The sequence below is a fragment of the Miniopterus schreibersii genome (assembly GCF_964146895.1).
Source record: "Miniopterus schreibersii genome assembly, chromosome: 5".
Classification (NCBI taxonomy): Eukaryota; Metazoa; Chordata; class Mammalia; order Chiroptera; family Miniopteridae; genus Miniopterus; species Miniopterus schreibersii.
This window is the reverse complement of record NC_138106.1, coordinates 24,723,380-24,741,778: the sequence shown is the minus strand read 5'-3', so window position 1 is coordinate 24,741,778 and position 18,399 is coordinate 24,723,380. Positions and strand designations below refer to the sequence as shown.

The following is an 18,399-nucleotide window of genomic DNA, read 5'->3' as shown; positions in this document are numbered from 1 at the left end:
ACTTTTAAAAGTATGAAAATCTCTCTTAATGATACTGTTTCTAATACTTAGGAACAAAACACATACAAAAGGGGAAAAATTAGTTATGTCTTACTCTCTTCTTTTATGCTTTACAGTACCTAATTGTGTTGGGCAGGTAGCAAGTTCTTACCTATCAAATGTTAATAGAACTGAAGACTTTATAAGCTATTTCTGAAATTAACATTTAGGTTTAATGATTTTTTTTTTGGAATATATCTTTATTGATTTCAGAGAGAGGAAGGGAGAGGGAGAGACAGATAGAAACATCAATGATGAGAGAGTCATTGATGGAGCCCACAACCCGGGCACATGCCCTGACCGGGAATCGAACCCCGATCGCCTGGATCCTAGGTCGACGCTCAACCGCTGAGCCACGCCCGGCCGGGCTAGGTTTAATGATTTAAGATCCATTTTTCTACAGTGAAAAGAACTTGTCACATTAAAATAGGATATGCCAGCCTTGGCCACTGTGGCTCAGTTGATTGGAGCATTGTCTGGTGCACCAAAGGGTCACAGGTTCCACTCCCAGTCAGGGCACAGAATCCCCAGTCAGGGCAAGTATGCAACCTATCGATGTTTCTCTCTCACATGAATGTTTCCCTCTCTCTTTCCTTCTCCCTCTCCCTTTCTCTCTGTAAAATCAATGGGGGGGAAAAAGGGTTTTTTTGTTTTTTAAAAAAAGGATGTGCTATATTTTTCAGTAGGTTATGTTGTTTGTAGTATGAAGATTTACACTAAATAAAATTTAACCTGTTCCCTTTTCAGGACATTTTCCTCTTATCACCCAAAATATATGGAACAAATTGACAGGAAAAAAATAGCTGAAATTAATCTATGGAAGAATTAACTTTTAAGTCCTTTATTTATTAATGAGAGCACTTGATTGTGTGTTTTTAAAGTTTGGAATGAAATACATTTTTACTTTTAAAAAATTACAAAATGTTAATAAATGCTAATTAGAAAGATAATGAGATTGAATCTGTAACCCCTTGCTATTATTTTTTCCCCTAATGCTCTAGAGGCAAAATAGAGTTGTAGAAGGAACAGATTTGTCAAAATATTTAAAAGGTTTGCAGTAATATTTTAAGGACATTTGTGGTATCTTTATTGTCTTTTAAAAGAGCTTAAACCAAGGAGGAGAAATTCATGGCCGTTGCTTTTCACTCCCCAAAAGAAAGGAAAATGTACAGTCTGCTTGAACTGCTCTAATATAAGCTCCTTACAGAACAACTTCATTAAATGATCTTACTAAGACAGTGTATCTGTCTCTGTCATTGGATGGAAAAATAATGACTTGTCCCTGGGTAAGTCACATTATGATCCTAACATTGCAGACATAATAATTTGGGAACCAAGTGTACTTGTGATGGATGTTTGCTGGTGTCACTGCATGGGTAGGAAAACATTGATTGAATGATAGTCTTAGACTTCCAGATTTATTATTTATGAATTGCAGAGTAGGACAGAAGAAGAATTGTGTTCTTGTGTTGCATAACTATGTTTTTGGAAAGTAATCTCTAACATTGTTAAGTTAAAAGCTGCAAATGAATTTGCTTATATCATAGTAAGTAATATTAGAGTATAACCCAACATTTAGAAAACATTCAGAGATGCAAGATGAACAATTAAAAATTTTAGTAAATTAGAAGATTATGGCCAACATCAGTCATCAGGCTTCCCAAGCCTGTTATTAAGTAATAATCCTAGGACACTGGAAGATGTTAACAGGATCCTTGAAAAAGGTTTATTTATTTATTTATTTATTTATTTATTTATTTATTTATTTTTAACTCTTTTAAAGGTATCTATATTCATTTTACTTCTTTTTCATAGATTTATCAGAAATAATATTAGTTTAGTAATCAATAGTAAATACTTGTTTAATTGTAACTGGAACAAATTTTCCATTTCTGTTCTCAGAGGCTACTTATGAATAATGCAATGTATTTAATATCTGATTGCCACTGACATGATTGATTTGAGCTAGAACAATGAGATCACAACCCATTCAATTACACAACTGTTTTTCATTAATGAACTATTTCTAGAAAAAATCATGCAAAATTTTAAGAGCACATAAACTTAACACCAAGTTTAACTATCAAATTCCCTATGCTTAAGAGTCATATCTTGATATAATTTGGGAAATCTATAATCTTAATCCGGTATTTTTGTTCAACATAAAAATTACATTTCTTTAATATCCATACTTTTCCCTAAGAATTCAATTGGGCCTGGTGTCCACAGGAAGTCCCTCTATTGCATAATTTTACAAATTGTTGAGAACTCTGTAAATGCAGCAGTAATTTGTCTCTCTGCATTCTGGACTGGATTTAATTTTATTTTTCTCATAGGCATGAGGAAATATTTATGATGGAGTACATTGGTAATCTGATGTGTGATTCTTGTGAGAAACAAAAAGAACTAATTACTAGCAGATTTGTAGGCATTGGCACATTCTTCTAAATTCTAAAAGAAGTGAAATAATACTATAAACTTAATGGGCTCTAAAATTCTAGTATTGTTTTCTCTCTCAGTTCTTGCATATTTCATCGTTGATCATTAAGCTGATCATGTTGGTCCTTTCATACAAATGTGGTGAACACCTGCTTTGGTCTTAGAGGAATTAATCTAGCAACGTTCAAGATAAATAGAGTTGGCCTTCGCTGATCAGGTGTTCCATGTACTAGTGTTTCTCAGCAGGCATATTTTAGTTATAACATTACCGTGAATTTGCAGGAGCAAATTTTGAGTAAGTACTTTAAAATTAAACAGCTCTTGAATAAAGTATGTATGCAATAATATTGACTATGAGTGTTTAATAGAGTAAGAATGGCATTTCAATTCACTTTGGTGGATATTTAAACTTGTCAAATTAATACATTACTTTTATTTCTCCTTAAAAGATGTCACTATAATTCTGAATATCAAGATTTTATAGGACTGTTTATCAGGTTGTTTAGTTTATTAGTACTTTGTGGTTTCTAATGAGATATGATCCAAAGGCCAGTGAGGTAAGTGAATTTTTAAAGCCAATGTTTTGTGTAAGCTTGTAATTTACTAAGTACCAAGAAATTTTCAGGGAGAAATGGATGCTCAAAGAATGGAAATTTTAGTTATTAAGATTATTAATAACAATGAGAGGATAACTTCCAGATTCTAGTATAAGGGAAAAATTACATCCTTTATAATAGTATTTATTATTCTAATACAAACCAAGAACATAAAGGTGTGCCTAATGGATTACCACTTGATGACTTAAAAGTACTGATAACATTTTGACTATATATCTACAAACCAACATTTTGGAAAGAAATCATCTGAGATAGTGACTGTATTAATAAATGATACACAGAAATTTATTTTGCATGTAAAATTTCTCTTACTCACTAGCTTCAACTATTGTTGCTCTGCTACTTACAACCTTGTGTCCTAATCTAATCCTCAATAAAACATTTTCTTGACGGGATGAATGTATCTATATTTTCAGTTTAATAAAACATTTTCTAACAAATATATTGAATTGAACTTTGAGATCCGTTTCCATTGCAAATTGTATATCTAAGCAAGTTGAATTTAACTATATATATTAGAAAAGAATTTGAAATATGTAGATAATGATTCCACAGCTTAGTTTTGGGGAATATTTGATTTGTAATCTTTGTATATAACAGAGATTCTGAATGAATCTTTTGTGGGTCATGGTGACCTCCCTAATAATCTGCAAAACACTTGAGAAATATAGTTATTCAATTATTTAAGGCTAACAACACAGTATTCTGGAGGCTTTTATCTTTACCCCCAATGAAAAGTTATTTCCTAGTAATCTATTAAACTAGGAGTTATTATGAGTTACTTAAACATATATTTGTAAGGAAAGGTTAGCGTTACTAAAATTTATGAGGCCTTCAGAGTCAGTATTCCACCAAGTCTTTGGTAAAACTGCAAAACCTCATTCTGCTCCAGATGTAATCAGGGTTGAATTTTCTGCAGTTTCAGTGAAGAGCACTTTAATAGGGTATCATTAGTGTTATTGTGACTCGGTTATAGTTTTCAATTGCAGCTTTCTTATGTTTGTTATTTGTCAAATTGTTCTTTGATTTTTGCAAAAATTGCTCTCCTTTTTTCTTTTGTTGTACCATTTATATTTGGTTGTAATTTCATTTCTTTAGAATTTTCTGAGGTTTCTTTTCTTCCTTTGGAAAAAGTACATGTGGGTATTTTGCCCTACAAATTTCATAACTTTTACTGTTATAAAAAGTTAGCTAGATTCCTTAATTGATTTAGAATACATTAACTTTCTAATATTATAGGTCCAAAACTGCACTGGAGTGTGTTCATTTTTTTATTCCATTTCTGTTTTTGATCTATAAACTATTTTAGAGTAGTCTGGACAGAGAGTTCCCTTAATATCAGAGTTATAGGCTTTCCATTTAAAACCATGGGAAAAGATAGGAAAAATGTATCATATAACCATTTAGAGATAATATTACTATTTATAATGCCCCAGAATTATAATTTCTCTTTTGATTTTAAGAAACTGCTATATATTTGAACTTGTTCTTGAAGCAATATAAAAAATACCATTAGCACATGGCCTATTTCCCTTAATAGATGATACTTATTCTGAAAACTGACATTAGAATATTTTTGTGGTAATTTGTCCTAGTAAGACAGAAAGTTCTAATAGGTAGAAAGTTTTCTTTGAGTGTGATATGATAAACTCTGATTACTTTGAAAACTAATAAGTTTTGAATTAATGCCCAGAGGTCAAAATGTTTAAGATCTTGTGGAGTCTTCTACTGACTTTTTCTGGAAGTCAAGCCTCAAGACCCATGGCTCAAAGAAATACTGAGTTTGCAGTGGATCTTTATCAAGCTATTTGTTCATCTCAAAAGGACAACATTATATTTTCCCCATTTGGAACAACTTTAGTTCTTGGAATGGTACAACTGGGAGCAAAAGGAAAAGCTTACCAGCAGATAAGACAAACCTTAAAATTTCCGGAAACCTCAACTGGTAAGATTCTTATGTATTATTTGTACTGGATGAGATCTGGCCAGATTTATTTTAAAAATATTAAAGAGAAGTTCATGGTCCTAGAACTTTAATAAATAAATAAAAATGTTGTGAAAAGTATAAAATTATAGCCCAACCGGCATGGCTCAGAGGTTGAGCATCGACCTATGACCCAGGAGATCGGGGTTCAATTCCCAGTCAGGGCACATGCCCGGGTTGCGGGCTCGATCCCCAGTGGGGGGTGTGCAGGAGGCAGCTGACCAATGACTCTCTCATCATTGATGTTTTTCTCTCTCCTCCCTTCCTCTCTCTGAAATCAATATAAATATATTTTTTCAAAAGTATAAAATTATAATAAAATGGATAATTGTAATGTAAACAATATCCATTCATTTAGAATTGTTTCCTAATGAAAGTATTACCAAAATGATTTATTAAGAAATTAATTCTATACAGATATAAAATTGTGAGTTTATTCTGATACGTTTTAGATAGTTTTAATTAACTGAGATTAAATTTTATGTATATGTGTGTTTCTGTATATGCATATATATACACACATATCTATATATACACATAAATATTCTTCCACTGTCACATGTTGTGACCATTTTCTCATATCATGCAACTGCTTCAGAATATAATTTTTAATTGTTGCCTTTTATTACCTCTTAAAGAAATATCATTACTTACTGAACCCATCTTCATTAGGTTGTTTCCAGTACTTCTCTTATGAAAATCCTTCAGTTAGCACCCTCACCCAGAAATCTTTGTGTTTATCTCTATCTCATTAGCTTTTTAAAATTAGTTTTCTAAGTAAAATGTAAACTTTTACTTCAGTGAGATCAAGAAAAAGCATTAATGTATACATTTTAAAAGCTTATGTAGTTAACAGTTTTTTAAAATTGGGAAGAAAAAACCACACCTTTCAGAGGCCTTTTGCGTATGAGTGGTGGTGGTTTGCAGTCTCCCAAAGGCCCCTCTGCGATACTGTGTAGAAGCTTTAGTGCTGGCGTCCCACTTGAAGGGGTGGCTACCCATTTTGCTGGCTATCCTGTACTCTCAATTTCCATAATAATTCAAATTTTAAACTTTTACACCTCAGTCAGATAATACGTCCTGAACACCAGAGAAAACATCAGGTTTGTGATTTGGGAATTTATTCACTATAACTAATTTCAGTGTGGTTGCCTTAGCACAGAACAGTTATATTTAGCAATTTGTTTTTCTTTCTTAAAAGGTTTTATTTGCATCATTTTAAACAAAGGCAATTTTATGTAACAAAAATGCTGGTGAGAGTGAAGTTAATTGCAAGAGTTTTCCTTTGTGAATAAAGTAAAAGGAAGCCACCGTGTCTCAGATTTCGTCTCAATGGTCTACATTCATTTCAGCAAATCCCGCAACACAGTCCCAGGAACATTTAAATCACGTGATGCTGCTTTGAAAAGTAATAGAACATTTATGAAGATGTGTAAAGTTGATTCCATGAGGAACTAGCAAATTAGAGCCTCCAAAAATCTAAATTACTTTAAATGGGTTTAATCTTACAGAGAAACACAGATGTCTTAACAACTCTGGATTGTGAATGTAATAAATATCATAGTAATAATGATGACACTATCGATATATATTAGCAGTCACTGGATTGTGAGCTTCATGCACATGATCTCATTTAATTTGCACAATTACCCTGAGAGGTAGACGTAACACTAATGGACAGATGAGAGCACCCAGGCAAAGAACTGTTAAGTAACTTGCCCATAACTAATTCCAAAAATGATTTAGTGAGGGTTATATATCATAAGAACAATAATGAAAATTTTTATTTTTTTTGGAATAATACTTTTGGACAATTAGACATTAACATTTCAACACATATGACAAGACGTACCAATCTCGCTTTCTATTACGCTTTGTGAAGGGAGAGAGGGGGGCACAGATGGAAGAAAACTGCAAAGAAATAAAGAGCAGCCGAAAAGGGAGAAGTTTTGAAAAATAAAAAAAGAGGGAGAAAATTAAGGAATAAAGAAAAAAGAGATGGAGTTAAGGAAGGGAACAGCGAGAGTGCATGAAGGCGGACAAAATGTCCAGGGGGTCTGGAGAAAGAAGAGCGAATTGGCACTAAGGGCAGAAGGAAGGGTGGGACGGATAGGAAGGCAGTGCCTGGAACAGCCATATTAGGAGCCAAGGCAGGAAGAAAAACCAGTAATAATAATACTATCTTTACTTAAAGTTTTTATGTTTTATTCATCTTGAATTTATATAAATTAATACTGATTTTTAAAAGCTATGCTATGGTAAGATATTATTTATCTTGATTACTGAGTTCATTGGCATCTCCTTAAATTTTATGCTCAGGGTATCTCATTGACTCATCTTAGTCCTAGCCCTGCCTTCAATTCCCAGTGGTGATCAAAGGTGCACTCTGTTGAATCAGTTTATATTTTACTTTTTATGCTGCCAATCTGTTTCACATTAACACCTGGCATGTTCTACAGATGGGCATAGAACTCTAGGCATCCTACCCCACTGGGCTCTCTACCCCACTGGGGCTCTCGGTGTCCTCAGTTCTTTCCCCCATTGCCAAAACATCTGTTCAGAATTTACCTTCTCCAGTTTACTGAACCTTTGATAATGCTCCATTTTTCTTTGCCTCTAACAATTTTGTTTACTAATCAAAGACTAACATGAAGGTCCTTCTTTATTACGAGAGCCTTATGGAAAGAGACCTGGGCATGAATTCCTGACTCAGCTCTGCAATCAAATGACCTTGTGATTTGGCACCTCTCAAATTACAGTCTCTCTGGATTTTAGATTTTTTACTATAAAAACAGGAGTTTGGATGAGATGATTTATATGGACCTTTTGGCTAAAATAATCTATAGTCCTATAATCCTCTTTGTTTTCATCTTTGGATCTGTCACATTGCACTCACAATTCGCCTTTGGGCCCTTCATAGGAAGAGAAGTAAACATGTACTAAATTTTAGGACATTTTCTGGAGGTCTGGTACAATCAGTCCAAAAGTCATGTTCACCCCATGACTTGTAGGTTTTCCATAGCTTTATTTTAAGAAATTAAACTTATTTTCATAGTTTATTAGGAGTCATGTATATGTATTCTTTTTTATCTATGCTGAAAGAGGTTATTAATCTGTAAATTAAATCAAATTTGTAAGGCAGATAACTTTATATTCTCCTCCAAACTTGTGCTACTTGGTGACATTTTTTTATTGACTTCTGAGGCCAGTGATTTATCAAAGGGCAGCTGACTGTTTGTCACACAGTCTTAGACCTTAAGTACATGACATAAATCTAGTTGCTCTGACAAATGAGTTGGAACTATTTTTTTCTCCCCCTCTCCTTTTTTTCCTTTCCCTTTAAAAATGAATTACAAGTTCCTGAAAACTGGTTTCAATTTTTGCCACTTTATTTCTGACCTTAATATGTTCCTTTAGAGAAGCTCCCATGCCTTCCTTCACTCAGGAAGTCTCCTTTGTAGCTTCCCAGCTGTTGAGACATTTTTATTAACTTCCAATGACAAGAAATGATTACATCTGAAATCACTGCATAAACAAGGAAAATAGAAGAATTATCTTCCATTCTTTATGTAAGGAATTCCAGGGTTGTAAAGAATTACCCAGATTCTTCAGATGAAGTTTTCACATCTAAAATATCTCATGTCTGTGTCTATGTTCCCGGAATGGGGAATTACAGTTTGAAATATGATACACTTTCCAGAGCCTCAGGTATGGTTGTGTAGGCTGTACCTACACGAGAACGCCAGGACAGAGAGGCAAGTAGGGACTGAAATGCAGCCTCCACTCAGCTGGACAAGATATGAGGCCATGGGGTTGTATCAGCTGGTGAAAGCATCTGTTCTTATTTGCACGAAGATGTCCTATGGGCTGATAAAGTGTTTACACGCAACCATAAACATATGTGCCCATGCCTCTATCCAGCAGACACCGAGTAGTAGGTTTCTCTCAGTGACACTTTTTAAATCTCCTTATTTGCTGGGTATCTTACAATGATAAGCTATTTATGTTTCTTCAATAAAAATTAATTGCATTTATTAAACCTTAATGTTATAAAAATGGTTTCTTCAGTGTTTAACTGAAAATATAACAAAGGCCCTGAATAAACCCTTGATCTGAAGTATAGTTCCCAGACTAAATGATTGAGTTTCAGGACTAAGCCTAAAGGGAATGAAAAATATTGGTACCCTTTAGTAATCAATAGGAAGCCTTCCTGACAGCACAGTGATCCAACGATAAATAAATAATAGGTCAACGGTGATTCTTAGCTGACTCTGATGGACTCATCTGGCTAGTGGTTATAGTTGGGATGGTTAAAGCTCTTATTGCTCATGTAGACAACCAAAGTGTACAGATTCATGAACCTGAAGAAATAGGCAATTCTGATTCTTACGCATCTCTAGAGATGATTATAGGGGTTGCCTAGGAAATTTCAAATCTTGGACAGGTGCAGTTGCTCATAAAGAGTAATTCTTTCTTAAGCTGAAATAAAAGTGATATTGAAGAGAATTACTAATCACTGTCATACCCCCTGTCAGCATCCATTAAGGTTCCCCTTTTATAGATATCGCATGCTATGCAAAAAATGAGATTCTAAAGATAAATTTCCAACAAGTACCAATAAGCTAAATTTGAACTATAAAGAAGGAGTTTCCTTCACACTGTTTAAATGCATATTCTTGTTTTAGACAAATTTCAAATTTACATGGATATTGTTCTTTTCCTATAGAAGAGCTGATTTCTCTAGGAAATGCATATTCTATGGGAGATAAATGATTAAAATATTTATACTAAATTAGAAAGGATTATTAGTTATATCTAAGGGTGCAAAAAGTGGTGCTATGAATCAGATTGCTTAGAAGCAAAGCTGAAAAGCTGTTGTTTTTATGTTTTCAATATGTCAGTATACATTATAATTATTTTTTTTAGGAGACGAATTTTCTGCGCTGAAGTCATTTTTCTCTGCCATCTCAGAGAAAAAACAAGAATTTACATTTAATCTTGCCAATGCCCTCTACCTTCAAGAAGGATTCGCTGTGAAAGAACAGTATCTCCATGGCAACGAGAAATTTTTTCAGAGTGCCATCAAACTGGTGGATTTTCAGGATGCAAAGGCTTGTGCACAGACAATGAGTGCCTGGGTAGAAAGCAAAACAGATGGTAAAGTTTTCCACCTTCATAAAATCATTATTTGACATTGTATTCATGGTTTTTAATATCTGAAAGTAAAGAATGGTTGAATATTTTCCTACTAAACTGGCTCAGAGGGATAAATCTCCTATTTCTCTTCCTTGCTATTCAACTTAATACTCAATTAATTGTAAAACCAAGAGAAATTGCAAGCTGCTTAGAAAAGTACACAGATTCCTTTTTCTTTCGAGAAACACCTATTTGTGGAATTCTTAATAGAAGAATTTTAATAATAATTTTTGTTAAAGTATAGGTTTTTAAAGTACAGCAGCAGGAATATCTTTGGCCACATAAAATTAGATATGTCAATCCCAAATGCTTTTTTCCCCACATATACTATAAATAATTAACACATCTAAGTTGGATATGTTAATGTTTAATAGTAAATGTTGGTAGTCCTGTTAAAAACATGGCAATCTTAACTTTAAATTAAATACAAGCTAGCAAAAATTCCAGAGGGTCTAAGAAATGACATAGTAGAAAGAACACAAGCTTAAAGTCCTAGAGATTAGTTCAAGTTTTAACAAGTTCTAAGCTATGCCTCATTTACAATGAGAATGTTATTAAATTTTCAGACTTATTGGAACATTTGATAATAGTCTGTTTCATTTCTTATTATTCTGCTACAAAACAGTGTGATGGTGGAAGCTGCTGCTGTATTCTTTACGGGAAGCCTCACATGGGGAACCATAAGTTGAAAACCAGAGAAGGGTGTTGTGATCCGTGTCCACAGGGAAGTCCTATTACTAGGATACAAAATGAAAACATCCTTAGGCGGCTCCATGACACCCAATCATGTTTTTGTCTCTAACTTTAAAATACTCAGTTCTGTTTTTTTAGAAGACAGTTATATGAGCAGCTCCATACTTATCTCTTCCAATGGTCAGAGGCAGTAGATATAAGAGTAGAAGGTTGAGTGTATCACTGACATTAATTCTGGTTGACCCACTAGAGAACATTGAAATGAAATTTGAAAACTAATAAATATGCAGAAAGGGATATTAAATTTTTGTTCTTTTTGTCTGAAAAACAGTTTACAGAAATAATCTTACTAAAGAGAGGTCATTACTAGATCAGTTCAAATTTGCCTAAGATAATCTTGTATATCCTGTTTCCTAGTGTAATTCCATTTGTACCCATTTCTAAGTAAAATATTTAATAATGTTCCTCTTTACTCTCAAAATTGCTACATTTAGGTAGTAAAACACCCTGTTTGTAAGTGATCTGCAGAAGAAATTTTTGTTTTAATTCTATTAAAGCAGTTCCACTAAGAGCTATTGTGTATCTCTTCCTGTCTTCTCTTCCTACCCCTTTACAGGAAAAATTAAAGACATGTTTTCAGGGGAAGATTTTGGCCCTTTGACTCGACTTATCCTGGTGAACGCTATTTATTTCAAGGGGGATTGGAAACAAAAATTCAGAAAAGAGGCCACAGAGCTGATGAATTTCACTAAGAGAGATGGTGCAGCAGTCAAAATTCCAATGATGAAGGCTCTTTTGAGAACAAAATATGGTAAACATGAGAAATCACATTCTAAAGCTTGACTTCGGGAATTGTCAAGTATATTTAATATCTTATTTTTCTCTATCCCAGGTTATTTTTCTGAATCCTCCATGAAGTACCAGGTTTTGGAATTACCTTATAAAGGTGACGAGTTCAGTTTAATTATTATACTTCCTGCAGAAGAGGTGAGCATAGAAGAAATGGAAAAACAAATCACTGCTCATCAAATCTTGAAATGGTTCTCTGAGATGCAAGAGGAGGAAGTGGAAATAAGCCTCCCTAGGTTGGTAATATTTTATTATTCTGGTTCTTATGTTTTTATTTATGGAGGAACTTGAATTCAGTCAGCTGGACAATAACAAATGCTTGAAAAGGCTATAGATACAAATGAAAAGGAAAATGCATTTGGAAGCATTACTCCATATTATGGATACAAAGGCAGGTCTGAACATCACCAGCATTGCTTTTCCAAGAAGAGCACTGAATGTAAGTGCCTAATATTTTCTTAAAGAGATGAAAAAATGTAACTCTTCAAACTAGAATGCTAGGATTAAAAGAAGTTATTATTCTTTTTATTATACAAAGTTATTTTTTCTATTTTTTTCTTGATTAGAATTTAAAATATTTATCTTCTATAATATTTAAGAAAAATAAAACACCTAAACACTTAGGATACTAAACAATGAAGAGATGGGTTAAATCACCTTTGACAGAATGCTCTAACAGAATTATATATAGACTCCTAGGGTCAGTTTTAGATAGTCAATACGAAATGGAAATTGCAAAGGCATGTCTCAGTAAGCAATAATTATAAACACTAATTTCTTAATATTATGCTTTTAGGAGACAGGAGAGATTTCAGAGAGTAAGATGTGTCCAAATAATTCAATTCACACTCTATCTGAATTTTTAAAGAAACAAATGTCTAATAGAATATATCCTGTTTTTTATTTCTATTTTTTTCTTCATACTCAACAAGGCCTGCATGGTCTATGTGCCCCTCTTCCAGATCCATGGTCTCCTAAACTTCTTGGCTTTTCTCTTTTCCACTTAGTCAAGGTCCAGTGAGTCATTTCAACCATCCTTTCACCAAACATTTTTAGTGTTTTTTGTCCCCATGTCTCTGTCCCTCTCTTAATTCTCTCCCCAACCACCCTCAATCCTGAGTCTACTCAAAAAACCACTTCTGCTCCTCAACTCCTGATTTTGTTTAGCAAAATCCAGAAAGCAGTCACTTCTGGCCTCACCAAGGCTGGAGCTTGGGACTCCATGTTTACCTGCAGAGAATTTTCCTTTCTGATACCCACGTCACACCAAAATGTTGTCTCTATTCTCTACGCACTACTTCATGTTGACTTTTCTTACAGGCAACATATGTCTCAACTTCCTGTTCTTCAAAGAAAACAGATCATAAAACAAACTCGCCTCTCTACCCTTCACCTCAAAATATGTATGTCTTTGCTAATCCTTTCTTCTACCTTCTTTGATGTCCTGAGGAAAGAAGTAGCCTATTTTCTCATCCTAACTCTGGGCTCTCGATCCAAATATTATTAACCATCCCATTTTTCTTGACCATCTTTCTTGAACCACTGTGGCACTTCTCTCTCTGTTTATTTTTATCTCTCCGTAAAATATTCCTGCTCCCTGACTTACCCCTTTTTCTTTCTGCTCTCAAATAATTTTTATCAGAGTTTTGGTTTCAAATTTTCTCTCTTCTTTCTCTCTTTTGTATTTGTTCTTTATCATCCTGTCTCTAAAATCTGAATTTCTCTCTTCAACCCCTCTTCTGATTCCCTATACAGGCTCAGTAAATACTTTTCAGCACACTGACAATTTTATATTTTATTACCCAGTCTCTTCTACCTGAATGGATGTATTATGGTTTCAAACTAATAACGGAAGATTTAGGTAAAACTGAAACAATTTAATCAGATGTATGTTTCCTTGAACTCTTATAATAAATTACCACAAACTAGGCAGCTTAAAACAACAGAAATTTATTCTCACAGTTCTAGAGGTTAAAGGTCCAAAATCACAGTGTTTGCTGGGCCACGCTCTCTCTGAAACTCTGTAGAATCCTTCCTTGCTTCTCAGCTCTGGTGGTGATCCGTTATCTTTGCTGTTCTTCTGCATGTAGATGCCTCTGCTGTCACGTGGTCACCCCTCTTCATGTGGCATTCTCTTTTCTTATAAGGACACCAGTCATATTCGACTAAGGGCCCGCTCTATTTCAGTATGATATCAACCTAACTAATAGCATCTGCAATGACTATTTCCAAATGGGGTCACATTATAAAGTGCTGGGAGTTATGGCTTCATGACAAACAGAAGGGGGTGGGGCACAATTCAGCCCGTAACACCAACTGTACTAAATTCCATTACTGTAAGGCAAAAGAAAGCCTCTTTGGTAGCAAAATTTAGTAAATGCTAAAGAGAGAAAAGTTAATCTACTAATACTTGTATATAAGCAACATTGGGAAGGAGCATGTGATTGTCTAGTTACTGTTTAAGAAACACTTCTCCTCCCCCTCTTTGACGGATGACTAATTAAGATCTATTTTGATATTCAGGTTACAGGTAAGGTGCAGACAGGTAAATCCCTTGCCTGTGGGTACGTAGCTAACAAATGGCAGAGCCAAAATTGCAGGAGTCAGAAAACTAGTGTATGTGAGGCCATCATGAGAGAGAGCACAGAACAGAGGAAAGGGTCAGTGGTAGAATGAGCAGCAGGATAAAAGATGTGGAGCGGCAGTGCAAGGAGACTTTGACAAGAGATAAGTCTGACCATAGGACATGACGTATTGTATTCTTGCTGAGCTAGAATCAGTCCCAGGCCTGGCCAGCTGTGGCTCTCTGTGTGACCTGTGTGTGAACTGCGGGTGGGTGAAAGACAGTGAACTCAGGGGCAATGAGGCTGGCTATGGGAACAGATATGTCATGACCAGCTGCAGTAGTAAAATGTTCATTTTAGTAAAAGTAAAATGTTCATTTACTTTAACCTATTGACACTGATACAAATTGGAATCCCAAGTATGCATTAAACATTGTCCAGATATGTTTTATATGTAACAGCAAGTATTTTTAATTAAACCATGAGGCTAATAGAGTATTTCACACAGACACACACACACACTCTTCAAGTAATTGGTTAGAAAGTGAGAAGAAGCTACTATGTATTAACATAATAATAGTTCGGGCTCAACATTGTCAAGGATTGTGTTATATTTTTATCCTTGTGTGCAGCTTTAAAATTTGGTTTCCTTGGTTCTAAGACTGAACATCCCTTCCCTTACTTTGATGACTCAAGCCCACTGTATCAAAGCTGGGATTCCAAATAATACAGACAGAGCTGCCAAGGAAGACCCAACCAAGACTTTTTTCATCAAACAAGAGTCCTGGGTATAAAGGAAAAGGAAGGGACAATACCAGTCCGCAGTAGGCCCTGTAGACAGGAGCGAATCCATCTCAAAACAGAAATTCTGAATTGCTTTTTCCACTTTCTGCAGCTTTTGCCTCCGTAAAACCCTTTTAAACACAATGGGTTGCATTTGGCTGTCAATTTCTGTCCTGTAAACAAATAGATATTATTTATGTATGCTGAAACATTCATTTTGTGATTATTTAGTTGTTAATTATTTATCCAGTCTTTTGCCCATTCTTTTAGCTTAGTTGTATTCTTTTGACAAGTTTAGAGAAAAATCAAAGAAAAGGGAAAATGAAACCACATCTAGAATAAATATCAAGACACAAAATTTAGGTGAGGTTCATAATTAATAATATATATATAAATTATGATTTGGAACTATATTTTTATTATAAGGCAATGGGAGTTAGCACATTAGCTCTGATTAGGAATGGACCTCAGTTTGAATCCTACCTCTGTCTCCTATCTTGACCTTAAACCTGAAAATCAATCTCCTCCAACCTTCACTTTTTTACATGTTAATAGGAATAGGAATGGGAATAATAATTCTAACTTCCTGGAGTTTATGTGAAGATTAAAAATTATAATCTATATTAATGGAAGTGCTATTTCATGGTTTTAATAATTATGGGTAATTAGAAATTGGTTGTAGATTAAATGGTTAAATGGTCTCTCTTGTTGTAGGTTTGATTGGACTATATAATGAGCAGGACTGTTACTTAAATGACTCTGCTGATAATTAGGCATTATTAGAAGTTGTAATAAGTCTTGCAGTACTCTTGTTATTATCCTAAAAACAGTCAATTTATAGGTGGAACATTTATTCTCTGCCTTTTAGAAGCCCATACTCCATTCAGTTTAAAAATAGAGTGTGGTAATGAAACAGAAAACAAAACAAACAACCCCTCAAAACCATTATCCTGCATATTATCTTTCTTAGCAGGAAGATCAAAGGAAACAGTTGAAAAAAGTTGGCATAAAACAAACTATTTTCATTATCAGTAGATTTTAATGTGCCTATTGTGCCCATTCCCAGTCAGCTAAGGCTTTGAATGAGTTAACTTCTTCCAAAAGTGCATAATATTTTACCAGAAGTAATTTAGGCCCCGTACATTTCTGCCATGGCATATTCACTGTTTTGAAAAATTATAATTAAGAAGCGTGTTCGTTCAGTATTTGGCAATTAAAACAATGATCTAATTAGACCAATTGCCCAAGCTAATTTCTAGCCCCAGATGTGGGCCTACCTGTTAGCTAAGCAAGGGTCCTCTGCTTGAGCAGCTGTGTCTGTATCAGAACCTGAGAACATGGGCAAATGCCCATCAGGGGACAGCCAGCAACTTGGGCAGGAGTTGCCTGGGAATGTGGTTGATGTAAGAATATACATAGCTCCCTGTTTGAGGATTACACTCTTTTCTTTCATAAACAAATATTCCAACCTGGCTTTCAAATGCAAATTGATGCTTTAAACATCTAAAATGTCAGTATTAGCTTCTACTATTATTATTAATTATTAATTATTATTATTATTGAAGTGGCAAAGTGAGGTTCAATGATTGCTGTTGACTTGGAGTCAGGGCCTAAGACAATCTTTGAGGTTCTCTGTGTAAGGTCCCTCTTCACAGCAGCCTGGAGAGTTGTGGCGAATCTGGAGTCCTAATTTATGGCCCTGCTTTGGAAACAAAGGCAGCAAAGTTAGAACAGGCAACAAAGGCTGCAAGCTCTAGCCCTCCCCTTTGGGTCTTGGCTGGAACATCACAGATGCTACCTTCACTGACCACCTGTTCCCTACTTCTCCCTCCCCAATTTCCTGTAATTGAGAGGACCAAAACCAAATTGCTACCTGGAGAGGAAGGTCAAGCATGAGCCCCATGGGCAGTCACCCACCAGGATCCGAAGCAGACAGAGAACCACCCTATCCCCACCCTTGCCCACATTTAGTAAAAACCTTCCACCCAGACCCCATTGACGCTTCTTATTCTCCAAAGGAGACCACCCTCACTTCTCCAGTGCATACTGCTATCACTTTATAAACTTACTGTGCTTTGCTAAATCTTTCTGTCATGCTCTTGAATTCCTTCAGGTTCCCTGACAAAAATCTGGATCAGGTTGGGGCCTCCCTTGGTCTCTCCAGGTACTGCCAGGCAGCAGATATACTGGGCGTTTTTGTTTTTCTTTTATAATTTTTATCTTTTATTTTATTTCCAAGATATTTAGTTCCCTTTCAACATTTTACACCATTTACTGGGCCTATTGAAAAGATATTAGGTGTGTCAATAAACTGAAGGAAGTCACATCAATTATGACAATGGGTGGGAAGGATAATAGGTTATTAACACCTCTCTGAACCTCAATAGCCAACAATTTCCTCCAAGGACTGTTGGCTCCTGTTCCTCTCTCATCACATCTTGGACATCTGCCAGGGACAGTCTTGGATGGTGTGAAAAAAACTAGGCATATATAGTTGCTGGAGGTGAACTTTTAATCTTCTAGGGAAGGAGCCAAGCAATTGAAAACTTAAAACTCTCACCCTGTTTAGTTGGGTAATTTTTACTTCAAAAAACAGTATTCTCCTCCCCTTTCCCACAGCCATTTATCTGGAGCTGGGGAAATATGGTGTCTGGAAATGTGAGGAAATGTAATTGGGGTAATCAAAACAAAAGATTTCACCATTTAATCTCTTTCAAGTCATCCACTTTATAGATTTAAAAAAAATTGGGTAGCAAATGTGTAGTGTTTCTTCATCTTTTTTTTTTTTTTTTAACAGATTTAAAGTAGAACAAAAATTAGACTTCAAAGAAGCTTTGTATTCTTTGAATGTAACTGAAATATTTAGTGGTGGCTGTGACCTTTCTGGAATAACAGGTAATATGATAAATAATTCTTATATTATCATGTTAATCTGTTTTCTTAGTAACTGTGTTAACTGACTGATCTTAAAACTGGAAGAGCATCCAGTCCCAGAAAATACATACACGATGAGTAAATGTCATAGTCGTGTTGAGCTGTCTGTAAACACTATTTTGCATTTAAGTACTTTTCCTTAATGAAAACCAGAGAGCATTTTAGAATGTTAGATAAGCCTTCCAACCATGCTTGTAATGAAACTATGTAGGTAAAGTATTATATGGGCTTTTATTTCAGCCCTATTTGGATATTCTTATTTGAACAATGGGAATTACAACTTTGAGTCTCTCATCTAAGC

The 18,399-nt window shown here is 34.9% G+C and overlaps 1 protein-coding gene across 1 annotated transcript in view; it reads left to right on the top strand.

The window, feature by feature from the left end:
• The first annotated feature begins 1,106 nt into the window (after positions 1-1,106).
• SERPINI2 (serpin family I member 2) overlaps positions 1,107-18,399 on the top strand; it is a 28,636-nt gene continuing 11,343 nt past the window's right edge. The window contains exons 1-7 of the mRNA XM_081138477.1: positions 1,107-1,325; positions 2,559-2,773; positions 4,789-5,040; positions 10,006-10,236; positions 11,585-11,779; positions 11,861-12,053; positions 17,962-18,059. Of these exons, the coding sequence (XP_080994603.1) occupies positions 4,797-5,040; positions 10,006-10,236; positions 11,585-11,779; positions 11,861-12,053; positions 17,962-18,059 (961 nt within the window). The 5' untranslated portion in view covers positions 1,107-1,325; positions 2,559-2,773; positions 4,789-4,796. The remainder of the gene's footprint in view (positions 1,326-2,558; positions 2,774-4,788; positions 5,041-10,005; positions 10,237-11,584; positions 11,780-11,860; positions 12,054-17,961; positions 18,060-18,399) is intronic.